Source organism: Salvelinus alpinus, chromosome 19 (assembly GCF_045679555.1).
Source record: "Salvelinus alpinus chromosome 19, SLU_Salpinus.1, whole genome shotgun sequence".
NCBI classification, from domain to species: domain Eukaryota; kingdom Metazoa; phylum Chordata; class Actinopteri; order Salmoniformes; family Salmonidae; genus Salvelinus; species Salvelinus alpinus.
Genome location: NC_092104.1, coordinates 32,405,467 through 32,429,606, shown reverse-complemented (window position 1 = coordinate 32,429,606; position 24,140 = coordinate 32,405,467). Strand labels below are relative to the sequence as shown.

The 24,140-nt window shown below is 42.5% G+C and overlaps 3 protein-coding genes across 5 annotated transcripts; 2 read left to right on the top strand and 1 right to left on the bottom strand.

Annotated features, from left to right (window-relative positions):
- Positions 1 to 1,283: 1,283 nt before the first annotated feature.
- LOC139545381 (transmembrane emp24 domain-containing protein 2) lies at positions 1,284 to 4,991 on the top strand. The gene is made up of 4 exons (XM_071353094.1): positions 1,284 to 1,602; positions 2,078 to 2,270; positions 3,612 to 3,719; positions 3,922 to 4,991. Exons 1-4 carry the CDS (start codon positions 1,423 to 1,425, stop codon positions 4,044 to 4,046), a joined length of 606 nt encoding a protein of 201 aa, XP_071209195.1. The 5' UTR covers positions 1,284 to 1,422; the 3' UTR covers positions 4,047 to 4,991.
- A 148-nt stretch (positions 4,992 to 5,139) lies between these two features.
- LOC139545380 (translation initiation factor eIF2B subunit alpha-like) lies at positions 5,140 to 10,664 on the bottom strand. Its single transcript, XM_071353093.1, has 10 exons — positions 10,414 to 10,664; positions 10,244 to 10,309; positions 9,921 to 10,022; positions 9,584 to 9,720; positions 9,191 to 9,307; positions 8,964 to 9,076; positions 8,786 to 8,854; positions 5,755 to 5,830; positions 5,512 to 5,637; positions 5,140 to 5,413 (listed from the first exon to the last, which is right to left on the bottom strand). Exons 2-10 carry the CDS (start codon positions 10,254 to 10,256, stop codon positions 5,258 to 5,260), a joined length of 909 nt encoding a protein of 302 aa, XP_071209194.1. The 5' UTR covers positions 10,257 to 10,309; positions 10,414 to 10,664; the 3' UTR covers positions 5,140 to 5,257.
- A 5,032-nt stretch (positions 10,665 to 15,696) lies between these two features.
- Positions 15,697 to 24,008, top strand: LOC139545379 (rab5 GDP/GTP exchange factor-like). 3 transcript variants are annotated; one of them, XM_071353092.1, is made up of 10 exons: positions 15,697 to 15,827; positions 16,929 to 17,110; positions 17,222 to 17,352; positions 21,040 to 21,191; positions 21,415 to 21,484; positions 21,703 to 21,838; positions 22,001 to 22,095; positions 22,264 to 22,317; positions 22,411 to 22,520; positions 22,638 to 24,008. In XM_071353092.1, exons 2-10 carry the CDS (start codon positions 16,953 to 16,955, stop codon positions 23,061 to 23,063), a joined length of 1,332 nt encoding a protein of 443 aa, XP_071209193.1. In that variant the 5' UTR covers positions 15,697 to 15,827; positions 16,929 to 16,952; the 3' UTR covers positions 23,064 to 24,008. The 3 variants fall into 3 exon arrangements, with proteins under 3 accessions (XP_071209193.1, XP_071209191.1, XP_071209192.1); XM_071353090.1 differs by having other exon boundaries at positions 22,264 to 22,520; XM_071353091.1 differs by lacking the exon at positions 15,697 to 15,827 and adding an exon at positions 16,335 to 16,470 and having other exon boundaries at positions 22,264 to 22,520.
- The last annotated feature ends 132 nt before the right edge of the window (positions 24,009 to 24,140 follow it).

Below are 24,140 nucleotides of genomic sequence, written 5' to 3'. Positions count from 1 at the left end.
GCTGCACCATCGAGAGCATCCTGACGGGTTGCATCACTGCCTGGTATGGCAACTGCTCGGGCCTCCGACCGCAAGGCACTACAGAGGGTAGTGCGTACGGTCCAGTACATCACCAGTGCCAAGCTTCCTGCCATCTGGGACATCTTTACTAGGCGGTGTCAGAGGAAGGCCCTAAGAATTGTCAAAGACTCCAGCCACCCTAGTCATAGACTGTTCTCTCTGCTACCGCACGGCAAGCGGTACCGGAGCGCCAAGTCTATGTCCAAGAGGCTCCTAAATAGCTTCTACCCCCAAGCCATAAGACTCCTGAACAGCTAATCAAATGGCTACCCAGACTATGACAGAATTCAGAACATGGCCGTTCTTACAGTGTTTCTCCCTGTACACCAAGTCAGAACCGTAGGATAAATAAAGGGGGAATATAAGCAGACAATGAAAGCTCTTACAATATTCGATGATTACATTTCTCAAAAAGGTTATAGGCTACATGTGCACCACCAAGTCAGGACAGTAGGCAAAATTAAGAGGTGAAAATATACCAAATTATTAGGGTGAGGAAAATGGGCTACAAAGAGCTTATTACACAACATACACTTAGTATTAGCTACAGTATACATATCTCCCTGGCAGTGGCGACCCGTCATTCAGGGCAGGTGAATGGACCAAATTATTAGTGTGAGGCAGATGGGCATTTTATCTATAGCAGCACTCAAGGGGCTTGAATTGTCAAGCTCTACCCTTAGACTTGGCGGTGACGTAGTGTCCCCATGAGTGACAGAACACTGAGGCCAATCATGGCGCAACGCTCTGTATTTTCTGCTGGCCTGCCCCACCACCACAGAAAGCAATGAGCTAGGCTGAAACACCTGCATTTTGGAGCTGCCTTACAAAAAAGAGACCATGTTTGTATACGGTTTTATTAACTCATTGATATATACTTTATTTTGTTTACATTGTTTGCAAACTGATATGTGACACATATTAATGCCAAAATAACATGCAAAACAGGCAAGTCCCCCAAAAAAGACCAAAAATATATAATAAGAGCCCCACCTGCACTGAATGACGGGTCGCCACTGACTCATTAGTCCAAAACAGTTGCATTACTAAAACGAGTCTCTATTGGCCAAATTCAGGTAGGTCCCTCCCCATTTCGTTCTGTTTGCTTCCGTTTAAGAAACGTTTTGCAACCGAATCGCCCTAATGAATACACCCAGGTCTTGGACCAGGGGCCTGAGGTCAATTTGATTGGCTTTTTGAACCTCGACGCGGCTCGTTTTCCCGTCTTTACGTGGCAGCATTTTCGAGGAAGTTGCGTCCCCCTTCTACTGTTGGCTCCTCCTCCGCAAGTCGGCGGCTGAGCGTTTTGTTCGCTAATCTATTTTTCACATAGCTAGACAGTAGCGAAAAACAACAGCAATCATGTTTACTCTCTCGGAGTGTATGGTAATTTTAGCTATGTTATCCGCCACAGCGTCAGGTTACTTCGTAAGCATCGACGCTCATGCAGAAGAGTGTTTCTTTGAACGAGTCAACTCTGGTACCAAGATGGGCCTCATGTTTGAGGTGGCCGAAGGAGGTTTCCTAGACATCGATGTGGAGGTAAAGTCTGAGTTGTGAAAGGTGCCCTCTTTCTTAATCTTATTGCGTGGAAAGCCCCCCCCCCCCCCAGCTGTTAGCTAGCTTTGGCAAATCATGGGCCTAACTAGCTAAACATTAACAATGTAGGTAAGTAGCTAGCTAAGTTAACGTCGTTCTCCTAGATAGCTATGCTTCCAAACGTCCCTCAAATTGTGCCATATGGCTAGCGAGCAAGCTTTATACCTAGCTACGTTCGTTAGCTAAACTCTCTTGGTTGACTGACAGTGCGAGATGATATTCTAAAAAATATATATCAGGAGCCAAGGGATGATTTCATGTTAGGGCCATTGATCATATCTGAGTTTGTACTGATGGTGGTGTTGTGGAGCATTTATTGTATATCTGATGCTGTCCAGTCAAAACATGGGTAACTAGCTACCTTATGCCTAATGTTTAATAGATTGTCAATGACTATGTAGGTACTTTTCATTTGCAGATCACAGGTCCAGATGGGAAGCAGATTTACAAAGGAGACCGAGAATCCAGTGGGAAGTACTCGGTGGCTGCCCATATGGATGGCACATACAAGTTTTGCTTCAGCAATAAGATGTCCACCATGACACCCAAGATCGTCATGTTCACCATTGACATTGGAGAGGCCCCCAAGGGAGACGGCATGGAGACAGAAGGTAAACTGGGGTGAAGAGGCAGCAATGGGCACCAGGGCTCAACGCTGACCTTTTTTACAAGGAGCAAGTGTGCACCTAATAAAAATATTTCAGGTAATAAAGCAAGAATCTTTAATTTTTCTAGGCACACTGGTGCTCCTAAATTAAAATTCCAGATTGCACAGCAAAATATTTAGGCACACATTCAAGTAAAATGGTTGCACTGTAGAGCTCTGGTCACACTGACTGATGTTGGGAATATTATCTCACCATATGTTTGTAGGTTCTCTGGAAGAGAACCTACATATTCATTCTTTTCTCATTCTGCTCTCCACCCTCCATCAGGTGGTGGAGACACCTGGGATGGTAGGTTAACACTATTGCATGAGGTCAGAGATGGTCGTTCTTCAATGCCCTTGGAGAAAATGGACTCTTCTCTGTAGTGTTGCTTACCCCAAGTACTGAATTACAAAATTAACAGAGTGAATTTAAATAGTACCATTTTCATAGTTAGTCTTATTAATTGCCTGGGTTGTGCTGTTTTCTTTTGCTTTATGGACACTCACTTGCTGCCTGGCAATGACTTGAGGTGGGTGAATGGATTTAGGAATTTATACCCCCCTCAGCTTCTGCCATATGGGCATTCATGAAACAAATTGGGTCAATTACTTTTGCCCTCAGTTTTTCAAAAGTGTTGGTTGGTCAGTTTCAATAATACATCTTGCATCAAATCAGTACACTTGTGTCCAGTCAATGCAGCAGTTTGCACAGCACTACCAGCTCAAATGGTGCCTTTAGTTTTATGTTAATCCAAGTTTGCTGTGTTACAGCAGATGTTATTTAATGTTAGATGCACTAAAGACACATTGAAGTCATTCACGCTATCTGACAACGTATTTGTAAGGTTAGTGTAAATATTTGTTAAAAGTTTTGCACAATGGGTATACCCAAGCTTTGGTAGAGATATGGAGACCAGTTTACTGGTTGTTTGATGTATGAACATTTCATTACATCACTTTGAACAGCATCTACAATAAACCTAACCTTTTTTATTTATTTAACCTTTATTTAACTAGGCAGTTCAGAACAAATTCTTACTTTCAATGACGGCCTAGGAACAGTGGGTTAACTGCCTTGTTCAGGGGCAAAATGACAGATTTGTACCTTGTCACCTCGGATTTGAACTTCCAACCTTTCGATTGCTAGTCCAACACTCTAACCACTAGGCTACCCTGCCACCCCAATCACTGTGATGTAAGTTGTACCTGATTTACTTGATGTGCCTGTACTTGTTGGGGTTTCTTTAACTCTGCAAAATGTTGTATACTGTACTACTTGTTAATTTTCCATTCTTGTTCACAGCCCACCAGAACAAGCTGGAAGAGATGATTAATGAGCTAGCAGTTGCCATGACAGCAGTAAAACACGAGCAGGAATACATGGAGGTCCGAGAGAGGATACACAGAGCAAGTAAGACCACTTCTGTGCTGCTACTTCAATAACAGCCATGTATAATGTGCTATTTCCATAGAAAATGAATAACATACGGACCTAACCTCTTATCTCAAACTGCATAGCATTTGTCAAGAACACCCAATTTTGACAGCTTAGTGAAAATACTTCAGTGGCAGTAGTGGTTTAATGTACTATTCTGTGTTTTCCTCCCCTCCAGTTAATGACAACACAAACAGCCGAGTGGTGCTTTGGTCCTTCTTTGAAGCTCTTGTGCTGGTAGCCATGACCCTTGGACAGATCTACTACCTGAAGAGATTTTTCGAAGTGCGGAGAGTTGTGTAAAACAGTTTCTCCCCCCCCCCCCCCCTCAAATGATTTACTATTCACTTGAGCTATTAGCCACACCATACTTCAAAATTGGAAATCAAACAACAAAGACTTTATTGTCCAATCTCCTGTTTTTCTGTTCGTGTACTTCAGGCCATGGTACATATGCATGTTTTTACACTCGCGGAAAACTGTCTTTGCATTGACTCCTCAGACTTTGACATCAATAGCACTGAAGAGGGTATTGTTAATTTTTGATCAAGGAAGGTTTGAGTATTTGCACATTCAAAGCCACCGCCCCAAAACGCTGGATGCCAGAATGATGACCTTTTCTCATCTTATAGCTGTGGATAGAATGAGTAGGTGGTGGAAATATGTTTGCTTTTACATAGTCATATACCATTATCCAGCGCGACAGTGAGTGCATACATTTTTTATACTGGTCCACCATGGGAATCAAACACACAACCCTGCTGTTGCAAGCACCATGCTCTACCAACTGAGCCACATCATTCCAAGCCCAGTGTTGTATTTGATTTGTTTTAGTTAGATAAAACTGTTCAGCTTGTATTTTTGGGGGGGGTTCTTGATAAACAAATACTTTTAACACTTCCCGTGCCAATCAGTCACAGTATGCACATTTTAATGGTAAAAATACAAAGAAATGGCAAATACTTTGTAGTAATGATTCTACCTTTTGGGGCAAGGGCAGTACAAAAAAGCCTTGGTATGGGAGCTGTTGCCAGTTTTAAGTAGTCACTTGAGCATTTCTATTTATCAAATGAGGACAATTTCCTACAGACTTCTTCATAGTTTGTATTGGTATGTGTTATTTTGGGTACAGAGGGTGAATAACTAATCTGAGCCAACACACCTGAGAGCTCAGACAAACTTTCAAAGAAGTTAAACTATGGAGGACCAACTTATGTTCATAATAAAGTGTCTCCTTTTTCCTTTTGAGATTTTGATTACTTCTAATTTGCAATAAGTTACTCACACAGTATGCCGCTATGATTGCTGGTTTTTACAGACAGTCTGGTATGGGTCAGAATAACCTTTCAAACTCCAGTAAAACAAGTAGGGGGTAAATAGTCACACACAACAGAAGTGTTTTTGGTTTGTTTAAGGCAGATTCCCTGGGGGATTGACATTTTTAATGAAATGCGTATTGAACGGTGACTTCACTTGATCAAGTTCTGCATCAAGGTCATTCATTTGATGGTGGTTTACAAATACAGCTTAATAAGTTCATCACTGACTGCTGATGGAGTGAGGACCCCCAGGTCTGTGAAAAGAAGTGTAATCAGCGATGGCGGTGTGTAGTCAATCATGGGGTGTTCTTCTGCTAGGTCTTCCACTGCCTTCAGTGTGTCTGCTTTATACTGAGATACAGAGAGCAAAGTGAGACCACTAGTTAGGACATCAAATAACTACAGAAATATCACTATATTGCCAATTGATCATATTTTGGTGCTATTACCTTAAATCGTTCTGGGACATCTTGCTGATTTAGAGGATAGAGTCGGACGAATTTGAAGCTTTCTGCCACAACGTAGAAAGGCTTGTTGTGAGCCTTGGAGCACACAGCCAGTTGATAGGTGCCAATCTGTCATGTGAATTGCATGCAGAATAAAAGGTAAACTGCTACATGTTGTAAATAGTAACGTCATAGGACATCAACATAAGACCGTCTGAATGGTGTGTTATCCAATTCATAATATACCTTGTTGATAATGCCACCACTTTCTACCACTCCCTCTGCACCCACAATCACCAGGTCCACCTTTTCCATGATATACCTTTAACAAAAAAGATTCAGTACTGTAATAAAATACAGATTTCACTGACTGCCTTGTTAATTTAGGCTACCTGTACAAATCCAAAAAGTGGGTATAGGTAAAACGGTATTTACAGTACCTTCAGAAAGTATTCATACCCCTTGATTTATTCCACATTGTGTTACAGCCTGAATTCAAAATAGATTCTCTCACACACAATTACAAAGTCAAAACATGTCTGCAAATGTATTGATTAAACAGAAATATTTCATATACTGAAAAATATTAATGCAACAATTTCAAAGATTTTACTGAGTTACAATTCATATAAGGAAATCAGTCAACTAAAATAAATAAATTAGACCTTAATCTATGGATTTCACAGATATGCTGGGCAGTGGTGCAGCCATGGGTGGGTGTGGGCCCACCCACTGGGGAGCCAGGCCCAGCCAATCAGAATTAGTTTTTCCCCCACAAAAGGACTTTATTACCGACAGAAATACTCCTCAGCACTTTTGTTCAGCGTACATAAGCAATGTTCCCTCACATTGTTTTCAGCACTTTACTGTGAACACTGAGGCTGTACCTGCTTTAAGTTAGTTTTAACAGTGGCTAAGTAGCCTAATGTGGCTATTTGATCATAATGTAGGCCTACCATCAAAAACAATGGAGAAAATGCATCCCATAACAATTTAACATGGAAATAGCTGTTCCATCATTCAGCTTACAGTAGCAGCCAATGGTGGCCTACATTCCATGAGGTTTTTGAAAAAAACATGTACCTGTTTATCCACTTTTCTTTCAGACAAGGTGACTGAAAAAAAGTTTTATGCAAGAAACCATTTTACAAAAAAGAAATCATTATTATTCCCCTACCATTAGAGAATCAGACAAATTATGCTACCCTCTGCCTATTGACTACTTAGCTTATTCAAGCATGTCTCACAAAACTGCCCATTTAAGACAAAAAAGCAATTTTTTACCTGACTAGCTTTTCAAAGATATCTAGAGATGTACATGTTTTGTGCTCTTGTAGGAAGCAATCACTCCCCTATTGCTGACTACAAATGATCTATAACTGGGCTAATAACTAACTAGCAAAGGATATTAACAAAATGTGCACACGTGGCTACATTCAAAACAAGCGCATCTACGACCGCTCATGCTGTAAACAGTCCAGTTCAAAGTAAATGGCACATCCATATATGGCAATGGTCTTTTTGCATATAGGCCTAGTGCAGCTCTGATTGGTTATGTCGCACCGGTCTGTGTATATAGTACGGACTGAGTCATGCATGTCAATGCAATAGAATCCTATTCCGATGCATTCTGCCTACAACTAAATCTCTTGCATAGTTAGTTGTTTCAGTATGTTGCATTGAAAGTGGCTAATTGTGTCGATTCGATCCCAATTGCCACAGTAAAGGGAAACGTTGAGTGTTAACTAACGGGGGGGAAAAAAGTGAAGTTCAATCTCGTGCTTCTCTCCGTGGGCTGATATTTCTTCTGCAGGGCTGTCCCAGGGTGGAGCTGCGCAGCAGTCTCGGGGTCTACTGCGTACGCACCTTAGATGGTACATAAATATTCACATCTGAGTCAATACTTTGTAGATGCATCTTTTGCAGCGATTACAGCTTTGCGTCATCTTGGATATGTCTGTATCAGCTTTGCACATCTGGATTTGGATATTTTCTCAAGCTCTGTTAAGTTAGATAGGGAGTGGTCCCATTGACAAGTCTTTTCACACATTGTCAATGGTATTCAAGTCTGGGCTTTGGCTGGGCCACTCAAGGACTTTCACATTCTTGTTCTGAAGCCATTCCAGCGTTGCTTTGGCCGTATGCTTGGGGTCATTGTCCTGTTAGAGGTCGTTTGTACACTGAAGCAGGTTCTCATCAAGGATTTGCCTGTATTTGGCTCCATTCATTATTCCCTCTATCCTTACCAGTCTCTGCCGCTGAAAAGCATCCACATAGCATGTTGCTGCCGCCACAATGCTTCACGGTAGGGATGGTGTTAACCAGCCACAGCTTATCACCCATCTTTCTCCAGACATAGCGCTTTGCATTCAGGCCAAAAATGAATATTTTTGTCTCATCAGACCACAGAATCATTTGCCTTATGATCTGTCTTTCACATGCCTTTTGGTAAACTCCAGGCGTGCTATCACGTGCCTTTTTCTCAGGAGTGGCTTCCGTCTGGCCACTCTCCAATAAAGCCCAGATTGGTAAAGTACTGTAGAGACTTGTCCTTCTGGCAGGTTCTCTGATCTCAGCCAAGGAACTCTGTAGTTCTGTCAGAGTGGTCATTGGGTTCTTGGTCACCTCCCTGACCAAGGTCCTTCTTGCCCGGTTTGGTCAGACGGCCAGCTCTGGGTAGTTCCATATTTTTTTCAATTTCCAAATTATGGAGACCACTGTGCTCTTGGAAACCTTTAACACTATATACATTTTTATACCCTTCCCCAAATAGAATTATGATGAGGCATATATCTCGGAGATCTACGGACAGTTCCTTGGACTTCATGTTCTAGTTTCTGCTCTGACATGCACTGTCAACTGTGGGACATTATATAGACAGGTGTGTTTCACTCTAAAACATGTCCAAATAATTTAATTGGCCACAGGTGTATTCCAATCAAGTTGTAGTGACATTACAAGGATGATCAAAGGCAATTGGATACACCCGAGTTCAATTTGGAGTTGAATATTTATGTAAATTAGATATCTGTATTTAATTTTCAATAAATTAGCAAACATTTCTAAAAACATGTTTTCACTATCATTATTGGGTATTGTGTGTAGATGGGTGAGAAACTACTTCAATGTAATTCATTTTGAATTCAGGCTAACAACAAAATGTGGAATAAGTCAAGCGGTATGAATTCTTTCTGAAGGCACTGTATGGTCTTTCGAAGAAACATGGTGCGATTGAGCTGGGCTTTCATGTATCAACTGAAAATGTTTAGGTGTTTACCCCACTGCAGCATCAAGAACCACCGTGACCGGAATATTTAGATTCCGTAATTTGTCAGCCATTTGTCTTCTGGAAAGAGAAAAGGGTACACTTGTGAATAGTCTTTCAAGTTCCTCTTTAGGGCTTGCTTACTTAGTTTGACATTAGACATACGCATGTGTTTGTGTTGACCACACACCCTGCAGAGTCTGGTTGTGACTCAGTGACATAGACAGTGAAGCGTTTCTTGTCAGCTGCTGCACTCTCCAGTACCTTAAGAACCACCCGGGAGGAGGAGTGTGTCAGTATTTTCTGTGAATGACAATAGAGAACAGTGTTAGTTCGAGGCAGAATCACCATGAGTGTCCCAGTGGAGTGAGTTTTGGAATCTTCATTAAAATAAAAAAATTAAATAGAAATACTTACAGCACCATCCTTGATAAAGGTATGGCAGAGTTTTGCTACTTTACTCCTGGAAAGGGAGATTTTCTTAAGAAAGAGCTCTCCTCTCTCTACCATCACTTTCTTGCATTGAGAGAGATCCTGTTTGAGGGACAAAGAAAACACTTAATATTTCTGAAAATGGCATCTTAAATCATGATGGTATGCTGGACAACTCAAGCTACTCTCACGTATTGAATACATGTTTTTTTTCTTTTTTTTCTCACCTTTATTTAACCAGGTAGGCTAGTTGAGAACAAGTTCTCATTTGCAACTGCGACCTGACCTGTAATATCACTTTAAAGTGGGCTCGGAGCGTAAAAGAGTAGCCTTGGCATTACAGTGAGGAGGATAGGTGAGGGCCCTCTCTCTACTCACAGGGTGCTCCAGCGATGTGAGGCTGATGAAGCGGAGGAACAGTTCGCCACCAGACGAGACAGCCACAGAGGAGTCAGCCTCCTCCAGACGCCTGATGGTCTGGGTCAGGTTCTCTCTCAAGCCCAGGATGGTCTCACCTGCTCAGGGACATAAAGCATAAGCCAATCAATACCACAACTTGTCTGTTTGCTAATAATTTATAAATCGAGTGCAAACTCTTCAGCAGTAATGATGAAAGTATTTTGATTTCAGTAATCATCAGACAAACAGCCTTCTGATTCACTAGATATCAGCATAACAAGTGGAGAGTAGAAAAGTACAAATATTAAAATATGACTTTGGTCTCTTTTGAGGAACTCCAGGAGAGTGCGGATAGCTGCCACAGCAGAGGGAACCTCAGGGTCCTGTCTCACTTGTGTCCTGAAGTACTCCACCAGCTCTGAAAGGAAATGGCCATGGGCAAGTCAAAGTCAAATGGAAACATTATACTTGATTACACTCTCACTAAAAACCTTATCCTTTATTTAGAGTTGTATGGATAGTGGTGTGCATGTATGGAAACAACCCCCATGAAAGCAACTATAAGATCATGCTGAAATCTATGGCCATTTGGGACTAGCATGTCTACTCATCAAGTTAATCAATGAGACTTAAACTCACCATCTTTGTCCATTCTGTCAAACAAGTCGACACCTCAACAAAAGCAGGAAGCAGGCCAGATGACACCTTTGAACAGATTAAACTTTCTATGTAGCTAACCTAGTAAATGCCAGAAGGATTATTGTTAACGACTAACGTAGCTACGCTGGCTAACTACCATGTAACGTTACCTTGCTAGAACTGATGAAACAGCACGTTTTTCCTCCTGACGCGGATGACGCTATTTCAAGAGTTGGTTCTTATGTTTTGGACTGAGAACAGACAAAATAAGTGTATTAGCTAATCCTGTCACTTTTACAGCTACAGATTTTTAGGTAAACGTTTGCTCATTTTTGGTATGGTGTAGCTAATGTCGCAATTTGATGACGTATAACTCAGTTATCGTTGGTCAAATTCGTTTCACATGGCCCGGAGTGTTGTCATTTTAGACCATTCCATTGGTGATTAAGATAAATCCACTCACCAGGTGCACCTGGCCATGCAATATTGTATTATTATTTTTTGTGCAGGGCTTTAATTTTGGCACGCTAGAATATAATTTAACTAGCTAGCTGTTTGTGTTATAGGGATGGCTTCGGGTATGTGGAAAGATTAACTTTAATAAATCATAATTTCAAACAATAATTCTGATTTTTAAACATTGGGAGTGTACCATTTATCTAGTGAAAACAATTTCTTACAAGCTTGCTTTGAATGAGTTTTATGAAGGAATTAAATGGCTACTATAGCTGGCTAGCTAACATTGTATACTTTGTTACTAATTTAGCTAGCTAACGTTAACTAGCAATCAGTAATGTTGGCCTACTACAGTTTATCACTGATATCACATAAATGCATGATGAATAGGCATAACAGTTCATTATTGTCATAACAACAATAGCCACTGTTAGGATTTATGTTTATGCACTATAGCCCCCTAGCATATTGTTTGAAGATGAATATTTTTTTGTTGCACACACACACAAACAATACAGATGTGTGTGTGTGTAAAGACTGACCAACATAGAGTGACAGGCCATAAAAGCTGTGGTCAATCTGGAGAGGGGAGGGGTGCATATCTCTAGGCCAACCAGGGAGTTAGGGCACTGGACAATACCAAATAAGGGACTGTTTGAGTGTAGAATCGGGGGAGACACAAGACGGATCTAATCTACCCAACAACCAGATGTGGACAGAGGAGAGCACTAAGGGACTTGGACAAGTCCGAGGGCCAGCAAAGGCGGGGCAAAGTCTAAACCGCGCTCAGCCTCTACTGTGATAGGCCAACAGACGCGTTGGAACTACGTCATCACGGTATAAGAACAGCTGTTTACGTACTTCCTGCCAGTTCCCTGCGTGGTGATACAGTGAACCCGTATATACGAAAATTGCATTTGCCATTCATTGCTTGCGGTAATTAAACATAATTAAAGAAAGTTAGCAGACCTTGCTTTTTATTTATCCTGATACCGGATGTGTTACACGCGGCGTTCACATTATGTTATAATTAAGTCTATGATTTGATAGAGCAGTCTGACTGAGCGATGGTCGGCACCAGCACGCTCGTAAGAATTCATTCAAACAGCAATTTTGTGCGATTTGCCAGCAGCTATTAGCTATGCTTCAAGCATTGCGCTGTTTATGACTTCAAGCCTATCAACTCCCGAGATTAGGCTGGTGTAACCGATGTGAAATGGCTAGCTAGTTAGCGGGGTGCGCGCTAATAGCGTTTCAAACGTCACTCGCTCTGAGACTTGGAGTAGTTGTTCCCCTTGCTCTGCATGAGTAACCCTGCTTCGAGGGTGACTGTTGTCGATGTGTTCCTGGTTCGAGCCCAGGTAGGAGCGAGGAGAGGGACGGAAGCTATACTGTTACACTGGCAATACTAAAGTGCCTATAAGAACATCCAATAGTCAAAGGTATATGAAATACAAATCGTAGAGAGAAATAGTCCTATAATTCCTATAATAACTACAACCTAAACCTTCTTAACTGGAAATATTGAAGACTCATGTTAAAAGGAACCACCAGCTTTCATATGTTCTCATGTTCTGAGCAAGGAACTTAAACGTAAGCTTTCTTACATGGCACATATTGCACTTTTACTTTCTTCTCCAAAACTTTGTTTTTGCATTATTTAAACCAAATTGAAGATGTTTCATTATTTATTTGAGGCTAAATAGATTTTATTGATGTATTATATTAAGTTAAAATACGTGTTCATTCAGTATTGTTGTAATTGTCATTATAACAATTTTTTTTTAAATTTAAAAAATCGGCATCGGCTTTTTTGGTCCTCCAATAATCGGTATCGGCGTTGAAAAATCATAATCGGTCGACCTCTACTCCGGATACATAGTTTACATAGAGTCCAGTGAAGTTCCTTGAGGGCCGTCTTGATGTTCGCTTGAGGGGGAATGTACACAACTGTGACTAAAACTGACGAGAATTCTCTCGGTAGATAAAATGGCTGGCATTTGATTGTAAGGAATTCTAGGTTGGGTGAACAGAAGAACTTGTCTATATAAGGTCCCACCGTTGACAGTGCATGTCAGAGCAAAAACCAAGCCATGAGGTTGAAGGAATTGTCCATAGAGCTCCGAGACAGGATAGTGTCGAGGCACAGATCTGGGGATGGGTCCCCAAGAACACAGTGGCCTCGATCATTCTTAAATAGAAGAAGTTTGGAAGCACCGAGACTCTTCCTAGAGCTGGCTGCCCGGCCAAACTGAGCAATCGGAGGAGAAGGGCCTTGGTCAGGAAGGTAACCAAGAACCCGATGGTCACTCTGACAGAGCTCCAGAGTTCTGTGGAGATGGGAGAACCTTCCAGAAGGACAACCATCTCTGCACTTTATGGTAGAATGGCCAGACGGAAGCCACTGCTCAGGTAAAAGGCACATGACAGCTCATTTGGAGTTTGCCAAAAGGTACCTAAAGACTCTCAGGCCATGAGAAACAAGATTCTCTGGTCTGATGAAACAAAGATTGAACTCTTTGGCCTAAATACCAAGAGTCACGTCTGGAGGAAACCTGGCACCATCCCTACAGTGAGACATGGTGGTGGCTGCATCATGCTGTGGGGATGTTTTTCAGCGGCAGGGACTGGTAGACTAGTCAGGATCGAGGCAAAGATGAACGGACCAAAGTAGAGAGAGATCCTGGATGAAAACCTGCTCCAGAGCGCTTAGGACCTCAGACTGGGGTGAAGGTTCATCTTCCAACAGGACAACGACCCTAAGCACACAGCCAAAGACAATGCTGGAGTGGCTTCAGGTCAAGTCTCTGAATGTCCTTGAGTGGCACAGCCAGAGCCCGGACTTGAACGCGATCAAACATCTCTAGAGAGACCTGAAAATACCTGTGCAGCGACGGTCCCCATCCAACCTGACAGAGCTTGAGAGGATCTGCAGAGAATGGGAGAAACTCCCCAAATACAGGTGTGCCAAGCTTGTAGCATCATACCCAAGAAGACTCGATGCTGAAATCGCTGCCAAAGGTGCTTCAAAAAAGGACTAAGGGTCTGAATACTTATGTAAATTTCTAAACCAGTTCTTTTGCTTTATCATTATGGGGTATTGTGTGTAGATGGAGGGGGGAAAAAACAATTTTAATCTATTTTAGAATAAGGCTGTAACGTAACAAAATGTGGAAAACGTCAAGGGGTCTGAATACTTTCCGAAGGCACTGTATACATTGTTGGTGTGCACCCATCACTTGCACCCCTAGCCCCGCATCTCTTCGCTCTTCTCCCCCGCCTCTCTCCGCTCTAATAACAGAGAGGAAGAGGCGAAGCGAGAGTGATAAATGGGCCTGAAATGTCTTCAGCAGATGGTGTTTATTTTTTTGTATTGAGGTTTTTAATAGAAATGTAATGCACATGCATGCGCATCATCTAGCAACAAATGGAGTAACCAACAGCTACTTTCCTTGAAAAATAGTTGGCAACACTGAGTGCTATTGCCATGTGTAGTTGGGCCATATAAACCAGATGCTACCCGGATATTGACGGTCCATGAAATGGTGTATGCAAACGTGAGTAGATTGAAAACAATGGGCGGACGACAGTGACTGAATCAGAGTAATGATTACACCATATACAGTACAGTATGAAGATAGCATAGGTGGCCGGTGGCACTTTAATTGGGGAGGACGGGCTCATAGTAATGGATGGAACGGAATAAATGGAATGATATCGAACACATCAAACATATGGTTTCCATGCGTTTGATACCATTCACTCCATTCCAGCCATTATTATGAGACGTCCTCCCTTCAGCAGCCTCCTGTGGAAGATAGGCAGAAACGGCTTTTCCCAATAGAAATCCCATATCACACTTGTAGGCGATGTCATGGCGAGGTTGGCTAGCTAAGCTCATATGCAGAAGCACATAATCGTGCCGAACTGCTGGGCGTCAAATTAAAGGCACTCCTTTGATATATAAAGTTGTTTTTGACAAATGAAAACGTGTCAGTTTGTCACTTTCACGAGAGGTTGGAGTAATAACATGTTCAACTACTTAAAGCTGCAATATGTAGCTGAGTTATAGATCTGTCATTCTTATTGAAAGCAAGTCAATGAATCGGTAGTTATTCTATGTACACTATTTCTATGCTTCCCATTAAGTTTCGTTTTTGTGTTTTACTTTCGGTTTTCTATACCAGCTGAAAATACTATATTTTTGGTTATGTAAAAAATATTTCACAGCGGTTTAGATGGTGCAATGATTCTCTACAGTCTACACTATACTTGCTTGTTTGACACACAAACTGAAATAAGGCGAACTATTAGACTTTTTGAAACCAGGAAATGGGGGTGCTATTTCTGCATAGTGCACCTTTAAGACAATGGGTGTCTTCCAGCGGTAAGCCTAAGGATGCCAACTGTAGACAAAAGGTGGAGAGTGAAGTTGTGGTAGGTGCAGCTGCGACAGCCAAAAGTCAGACACTAGTAGTTTTCCAACAGCAATGCTCAGATCAACATGGCAGTGTCAACACAGCTGCTACTGTTTATAAAAGTATTTCTGTATAAAATGTCGAAATCAACTTTTCTATATCCCCATATCACATACTCACGAACTGAAAACATAACTTGTGTGTACAATTAATTGGTTAGAAATGAGGTCTCAAATATACATTTTACTTCTATCCCCTGTAGCTTTGGAATTGCAGAAAAGTTGGTACCTGTTTGTCTTTTCTTTGACCATGTTCGCGTGGGTCAAACAAAAACACCCTAATGATTGTTTGACAAATAGTGCTTCCCACAATGCAGTTGATGGCTGCATGGTGCAGTTGGTGAGAAGCAACTTGAAGGCGATCTCATCAAAAACTGTATGACCTGATCACATGATTTGTGTAAAGTTAATGCAGTAGACATTTAGTCGCGAGTCAGACAATGTTTGAAAGACGTTGGTCAACTCTTGACAAAAGTGATCCGCTGGAAAGCGCCCAATATCACAGCACTGGCAAACCATGGTTGACCAACACGGCTGACCGTTATCCCACCTTAAGAAGGTTCATGTACATTCTAGTATTCTAATTCTATGGGGTCATCAGACAGGCAGCTGATGACACGTCACGTCGGTCAACCAAGTGAACCTGCCGAGGTAAGTCGTTTTCTTGCTAGCTATCAAAATGTGTTAGCTATAGTTACTAAAATCGAACTATATCAACAATTTCGGTTTTGGTTATGCGTCATTAAAATGTTTGCATGTTATATAAGTAGCTAATTTCTCTAGTCTTTTGGAGCCTTCTCGAACTAGCTAGATAACGTTAGCACAACAAATTAGCTACCAGATGTGAGCTCACCATGTAATTTCTTGGTTAGGTAGCTAACCAAGTTAGCTTTCTCTCAGAGTCTGTATTTAATGTATTAGATGACTAGGTTTTGAATTTGGGCTATCTTAAACTTTATAGCTGGAGTAATGGTAACGTTAGGACAACTGCTGAAGTGCGACACATTATTTTATCTTACCAGGAATATGACTAACGTTACTTTGCTGAACAATAATTTGTTTCGCTAGTAAGGAATATGTTTTATTTTACTGTCAAAAGACGTCTGAATCAGTTAGTTGGTTTTAACAACGCGTGTTTTTACATATTTCAACTGTATTAGGTTGAACAAAAACAGTCCGCGGGAAGCCAGAAGTTAAATGCAATTCAATTTCAACGTGACGTTAACTTACTGTGCCTGTGGACAGGACGGTTGGTCATTTTGACGAAGGGAATTTGAGACAAAATATCGACACTGTAAGTTGAAATGCAATTGTATTTAACTTCTGTATTCCTGCGGTCTGTTTTTGTGCAAAACAATTCAATTGAAAGTAACGCTAATGTATGTAAGTACACCTGCGTTGCTAAAAGTAGCTAAGAACCAGTGGTTGTGCTCGATTAAATGGTATCATTTACTGGTAACCTTTATTGGGATTTTTTTTAAATCTACCTACTTGATCCTCGTTATATTACTCAGGGTTACGATTGGATCTAACTAACGTTACAACAATTTAGGATATTCCACAAACAGAATTACAACTAGACAGTTAAGTGGAGGTCCACATTTTTAAGGGGGAGATTTGACTCAAACTGCAACTATGCTATGTAACAAATCCATTTATTTCCACTACTGCGTTTGTATTTACATTATTTATGTATGTTTTGTCTATGAGTTGTTCAAAACAGTTAAACAATTGTGTTTGCTATGTCACCAGGTGGGAGTAAAAGAGTGCTGAAGTATGGCGGCGGAGCAGCAAAGAGGGATCCGAGTCACTCAAGCAGAGCTTCTCTGCAAGGATGTGTGTGGTTATTATGGCAACCCTGCATGGCAGGGCTTTTGCTCCAAGTGCTGGCGAGAACGAACCCGCAAAGCAGAGGCGGACAGGCAGGAGATTGGGTAATGGTTTTATTGTCGTTCATAAATATTGACAAAACAAGTCCACCAGAGACTGATCATGTCTTTTGATCTGGGAAATATTAAAATGTTTCTTTTGTTCCCTGCTGTCAGGCCCCACAATGATGCAGGTTCTCCCCTCACCTTTTCTAAATTCGAGGAGAAGAAGAATATGGAGAAGGGTCGCAAAGTGAATACGATGAGGAGGCTCTTCTGGGGTGGACCGTCCCCTCCTAAACGCACAGGTGATTCCCTCTGCACTTCCTCTCAGTTCAGTCATTGAAAACGGTTACCCCTTCCGGCGCCGGAAAGAGATGGCCGCCTCGCTTCGCGTTCCTTGGAAAATATGCAGTATTTTGCTTTTTTATGTGTTATTTCTTACATCGGTACCCCAGGTAATCTTAGGTTTCATTACATACAGTCGGGAGGAACTACTGAATATACGATTAACGTCAACTCATCATCGTTCCTACCAGGAATATGACTTTCCCGAAACGGATCCAGTGTTTTGCCTTCCACCCAATACAATGGATCTGATCCCAGCCGGCGACCCTGTGCGACGCCGTAAAAGGGGCAAACGAGGCGGTCTCGTGGTCAGGCTTCGGAGACGGGCACATCGCGCTCCACTCCCTAGCATACTACTCGCCAATGTCCAGTCTCTTGACAATAAGGTTGATGAAATCCGAGCACGGGTAGCATTCCAGAGAGACATCAGGGATTGCAACGTGCTCTGCTTCACGGAAACATGGCTAACTCAAGAGACGCTAACGGAGTCGGTGCAGCCAGCTGGTTTCTTCATGCATCGCGCCGACAGAAACAAACATCTTTCTGGTAAGAAGAGGGGCGGGGGGGTATGCCTTATGATTAACGAGACGTGGTGTGATCATCATAACAACACACAGGAACTCAAGTCATTCTGTTCACCTGATCTAGAACTCCTCACAATCAAATGTCGACCGCATTATCTACCAAGGGAATTCTCTTCAATCATAATCACAGCCGTATATATTCCCCCCCAAGCAGACACATCGATGGCCCTGAACGAACTTTATCTGACTCTTTGTAAACTGGAAACCACACACCCTGAGGCTGCATTCATCGTAGCTGGGGATTTTAACAAGGCTAATCTAAAAACAAAACTCCCTAAATTCTATCAGCATATCGATTGTGCTACCAGGGCTGGGAAAACCCTAGATCATTGTTATACTAATTTCCGCGACGCATATAAGGCCCTCCCCCGCCCCCCTTTCGGAAAAGCTGACCACGACTCCATTTTGTTGATTCCAGCCTACAAACAGAAACTAAAACAACAAGCTCCCGCGCTCAGGTCTGTTCAACGCTGGTCCGACCAATCTGAATCCACGCTTCAAGACTGCTTCGATCACGCGGATTGGAATATGTTCCGCATTGCGTCCAACAACAATATTGACGAATATGCTGATTCGGTGAGCGAGTTCATTAGGAAGTGCATTGACGATGTCGTACCCACAGCAACGATTAAAACATTCCCAAACCAGAAACCGTGGATTGACGGCAGCATTCGCGTGAAACTGAAAGCACGAACCACTGCTTTTAACCAGGGCAAGGTGACCGGAAGCATGACCGAATACAAACAGTGTAGCTATTCTCTCCGCAAGGCAATCAAACAGGCTAAGTCCCAGTACAGAGACAAAATCGAGTCGCAATTCAACAGCTCAGACACAAGAGGTATGTGGCAGGGTCTACAGTCAATCACGGATTACAAAAAGAAAACCAGCCCCGTCGCGGACCAGGATGTCTTGCTCCCAGACAGGCTAAACAACTTTTTTGCCCGCTTTGAGGACAATACAGTGCCACTGACACGGCCCCCTACCAAAACCTGCGGGCTCTCCTTCACTGCAGCCGAGGTGAGTAAAACATTTAAACGTGTTAACCCTCGCAAGGCTGCAGGCCCAGACGGCATTCCCAGCCGCGTCCTCAGAGCATGCGCAGACCAGCTGGCTGGTGTGTTTACGGACATATTCAATCAATCCTTATCCCAGTCTGCTGTTCCCACATGCTTCAAGAGGGCCACCATTGTTCCTGTTCCCAAGAAAGCTAAGGTAACTGAGCTAAACGACTACCGCCCCGTAGCACTCACTTCCGTCATCATGAAGTGCTTTGAGAGACTAGTCAAGGACCATATCACCTCCACCCTACCGGACACCCTAGACCCACTCCAATTTGCTTACCGACCCAATAGGTCCACAGACGACGCAATCGCAACCACACTGCACACTGCCCTAACCCATCTGGACAAGAGGAATACCCATGTGAGAATGCTGTTCATCGATTACAGCTCAGCATTTAACACCATAGTACCCTCCAAACTCGTCATCAAGCTCGAGACCCTGGGTCTCGACCCCGCCCTGTGCAACTGGGTCCTGGACTTCCTGACGGGCCGCCCCCAGGTGGTGAGGGTAGGTAACAACATCTCCACCCCGCTGATCCTCAACACTGGGGCCCCACAAGGGTGCGTTCTGAGCCCTCTCCTGTACTCCCTGTTCACCCACGACTGCGTGGCCATGCACGCCTCCAACTCAATCATCAAGTTTGCGGATGACACTACAGTGGTAGGCTTGATTACCAACAACGACGAGACGGCCTACAGGGAGGAGGTGAGGGCCCTCGGAGTGTGGTGTCAGGAAAATAACCTCACACTCAACGTCAACAAAACAAAGGAGATGATTGTGGACTTCAGGAAACAGCAGAGGGAGCACCCCCCTATCCACATCGACGGGTCAGTAGTGGAGAAGGTGGAAAGTTTTAAGTTCCTCGGTGTACACATCACGGACAAATTGAATTGGTCCACCCACACAGACAGCGTTGTGAAGAAGGCGCAGCAGCGCCTCTTCAACCTCAGGAGGCTGAAGAAATTCGGCTTGTCACCAAAAGCACTCACAAACTTCTACAGATGCACAATCGAGAGCATCCTGTCGGGCTGTATCACCGCCTGGTACGGCAACTGCTCCGCCCACAACCGTAAGGCTCTCCAGAGGGTGATGCGGTCTGCACAACGCATCACCGGGGGCAAACTTCCTGCCCTCCAGGACACCTACACCACCCGATGTCACAGGAAGGCCATAAAGATCATCAAGGACAACAACCACCCAAGCCACTGCCTGTTCACCCCGCTATCATCCAGAAGGCGAGGTCAGTACAGGTGCATCAAAGCAGGGACCGAGAGACTGAAAAACAGCTTCTATCTCAAGGCCATCAGACTGTTAAACAGCCACCACTAACATTTAGCGGCCGCTGCCAACATACTGACTCAACTCCAGCCACTTTAAAAATGGGAATTGATGGAAATTATGTAAAAATGTACCACTAGCCACTTTAAACAATGCCACTTAATATAATGTTTACATACCCTACATTACCCATCTCATATGTATATACTGTACTCTATACCATCTACTGCATCTTGCCATCTTATGTAATACATGTACCACTAGCCACTTTAAACTATGCCACTTTATGTTTACATACCCTACAGTACTCATCTCATATGTATATACCGTACTCTATACCATCTACTGCATCTTGCCATGCCGTTCTGTACCACCACTCATTCATATATCTTTATGTACATATTCTTTATCCCTTTACACTTGTGTGTGTGTGTATAAGGTAGTAGTTGTGGAATTGTTAGGTTAGATTACTTGTTGGTTATTACTGCATTGTCGGAACTAGAAGCACAAGCATTTCGCTACACTCGCATTAACATCTGCTAACCATGTGTATGTGACTAATAAAATTTGATTTGATTTAATGTAATTTCCACAACTGTATGACTATTTTAATGTGCATTTTTTTTGGTAGGATTACGCTATAATCTGAAGTGATACGAAGCAAAAACATGTTTAGCTAACACCGTAATAGCTGATCTTATGAGACCCCTTATGCTCTTTCAGAGTCTTCAGAGGGCCAGGCGGCTACATTAAAAGCCTATCAGAGCATTGAGCCAGGGGATTTTACCAGCTTCCTGAAGCTGCTGAGGAACCCATCCTCTCAACGTCTGCAGTCCCGTTGCACTGCTTTCCTAAACACCATGGAGGCTTACCACGTAATGTGCTTCCTTCCTCTTTATCCACCACTTATCTCTGAAATTACTTTTCTCTTTCATCTTCTTTTTTTACGGCCCTCACAACTGCCTTTTCTAATTGTCAAGTTCAGATTCCTTTCCATTGCCTGCTTCTTGTGCTGCTTTTTCTATTATCTTGATATTTGAAGTTCGAATAATGCCTCTCTTATCATTTTCTTGTTATATATTTTTTCCCCTGCTGCAGGGCCTGCCAGTGCAGAAGCAATCTGACCTTGTTCAAGACTTTTACCAAAACATTGCTGTGCATTTCAGTAGTGAGTAATGAGGCCATTTTTCTGTTTGAGCTGCTGTGTTGGTTCCCATTTGATGTTAATTATTGTGGGCCTATAATGTTTGTTTACTTAACATATAGACAAGAATTTTGTTCGTCCTTGAATATCAGTCTCATTACACAACATATTGCACTGAACACTTCACTCTACCCTATTCCCCAACTTCACATACTTGTTCACTGTGTCTGCTGTATTGGTAGGTCTTTCAGAGGTTCAGGTCTCTCAGATGATGGAGCACATGGAGAAGCTGATCATGACGCGTCTGCACAAGTGGGTGTTCTGCCATGACAGCTGTGACGATGAAGTGAAAGACTTGGCACTCCAGAGGAGGATACGGTCAGACTGCCATGCATAACCTTGTGTAACATTATTACCAAACCCCCTCCCCGTACCATAGGTCTCGGTGATGCTAGATACACTATCTTAGCAATGTTAATGACTAGTATTGTGATTCAATTTAGTTCACCATTGTTTTTAATTTGAATTTAACTTCGACAGGTCCTTAAACTGGGTCACCCCCCACATGCTGAGGGTGCCTTTCCCTGACGAGAGGGCTGAGGTTGTCAGCGATCCCTTTCTGCCTGCTATAACAGGTGACTTATTTTAAAGGAAGACAGTGTTCCTTTATTTGGATGAAAGATGACACCAGCAACACTGAAATGTCATGAAGAAAGCCAAATGACTAAATTAGTTTGACTAAAACATTTCCAGACCTTTTCAAATTCCACCTGTGTACTAACTGTTACACTCACAATCCCCAGCCATAATTGAGATGGATGCCAAGCGAGCGCCACAGGACAAGCTTACATGCGTATGTAAGTGCAGTCAGAATGTCTTCCAGGCTCTCTCCACTTCCAATAGTGAGCCAGCAAATGCTGACGACTACCTGTCTGGCCTGATTTACGTAGTACTAAAGGCCAACCCACCCCGGCTTCACTCCAACATGCAGTATGTGATCCGCTTCGGCCTCCCTCACAGCCTGATGGCAGGAGAGAGTGGCTACTACTTCACCAATTTGGTGAGCTAATATGTACATGCGTACTGTACATTAGTTGATTGTAAATAGTCTTGAATGACTTGTGCTGAGATTACTACAGCCTGTTTTTGGTAATGTTATCGTTTTGTTTTAATGTAGTGTTGCGCAGTGGCCTTCATTGAGAAGCTGGATGGGCCAGCACTCAACCTAAGCCCAGAGGAGTTTGAGGGGTACATGCAGGGTCGCCGTGCTCCCTCAAAGAGGGGCAGTGCGAGGCAAAAGATGACCAGGGAGACGCAAGACCAACTAGAGGACCTGAAGGGTCGACAGGAGAAGGTGGACCAAGGAATAAATGCCCTCAAAGAGCAGCTACAGCATTGGGTACAGTCGGTCAAGGCACAGATAGATGAGGTAAAATCCCAGTCTGCTCTGGCACAAGAAGAAATTAAAGCCCAGTCAGAGTTTTTGCAAAGCCAATCTGTCTCTACTCTAACACAGGCAGATGATGTCAAAGACCAGTCGGTGCTGTTGCTAGATGGTCAAGAGTCCAACAACAACACTTGTCTAACAGAGGCAGAGTGTTAGCCATATTAAGACTGGGGTACAGTGGGCAACCTTTTTACCCTGGTTCGTCATGCTTGTGTGAGCTTTGTGGGGTAAATATTATTGAGTTGCAGGTGATCGGCTAAAATAAGTATTTATGTGGGACTATAGGAAGTAGCTTAATTGATAGCAGAGGAGGTACCAAATAAGGGCATACATTTTTGGTTCGGTGGGATCCTCAAAGAAAAACAGACCTCAACATTCCTTGATGCCAACTTTGCACACCAAAAGCACAACCTGATGACAAATGCTGATCTTGAAACCATTGTTAACACAAGCAATTATTTTTGCTATTTGGTTTAACAGGTCACAAAGTGCTGTCATCTGTTTACATTCTTGACCTTGTTTAACGTTTCTACGGTTCTCTTATTTGTTTGTACAGTACTCTCTTATCTATAAGAAATGTGCTCTTATATGCTGTCAAAGAAAAGCTATGTCTTGCACCCTGAAGTTTGTTAAATATCAGGACAGTAGGACAATTATTTTTGTAATTTAGCACTTACTGGGGTAGTGAGCAGACTTACTATTGATTGCTGCTATCATATTTCTTAGATTACTCAATTAAGATAAACCCAAGTGCCTTTGCAAAAACTAGTAATGAAGATTGTGAATAAAATGTGAAACCTGTTATTGTAGAACCCTGTAAAGTAGAGGTAGCTCAGTCAAAGTAGAATACTTCATTTGAATGTTTGTGATTATGGATTACGTCTTACTTTCCAATATTAGACTGTTGAAGGTACAGTTACAATACCTGTTCTTGTTTAAAATCTGATTATATTCCATGTAATCATTCTACTCATTAATAGCACTAACTTTTGTGAAGAACCTTGTTTACATGTTTTAAATAAAGTTTCTGAAGATCATGAAGAAATATTGTTAGTGAATGTACAGCAGAACCTCTAATTAAAGAAAAAAAACATAAGGAAAGTGGACTTTGTTTGTGTTCTGTATCCATGGAAACATTTTGCTTTAACCAAGAAGCTGATTTTTGAGTACGTTTTGATGTTTATAGGCAATTTAGCTCTGCCCTCTGTCTCCCATTGGAAACAGTATTACACC

Bases quoted from the DNA above. Each gene is read 5' to 3' on its own strand.
- LOC139545379 (XM_071353090.1), top strand. From the start codon at position 16,953: ATGGCGGCGGAGCAGCAAAGAGGGATCCGAGTCACTCAAGCAGAGCTT. The intron at 21,192-21,414 runs GTAATGTGCTTC...CCCCTGCTGCAG, and splicing joins ACACCATGGAGGCTTACCAC to GGCCTGCCAGTGCAGAAGCA. The intron at 21,485-21,702 runs GTGAGTAATGAG...CTGTATTGGTAG, and splicing joins CATTGCTGTGCATTTCAGTA to GTCTTTCAGAGGTTCAGGTC.
- LOC139545380 (XM_071353093.1), bottom strand. The intron at 8,855-8,963 runs GTGTGTGGTCAA...TTCTCTTTCCAG, and splicing joins TCACAACCAGACTCTGCAGG to AAGACAAATGGCTGACAAAT. The intron at 5,638-5,754 runs GTATATTATGAA...TTCACATGACAG, and splicing joins GTGGTGGCATTATCAACAAG to ATTGGCACCTATCAACTGGC.
- LOC139545381 (XM_071353094.1), top strand. From the start codon at position 1,423: ATGTTTACTCTCTCGGAGTGTATGGTAATTTTAGCTATGTTATCCGCC. The intron at 1,603-2,077 runs GTAAAGTCTGAG...TTTCATTTGCAG, and splicing joins TCCTAGACATCGATGTGGAG to ATCACAGGTCCAGATGGGAA. The intron at 3,720-3,921 runs GTAAGACCACTT...CCTCCCCTCCAG, and splicing joins AGAGAGGATACACAGAGCAA to TTAATGACAACACAAACAGC.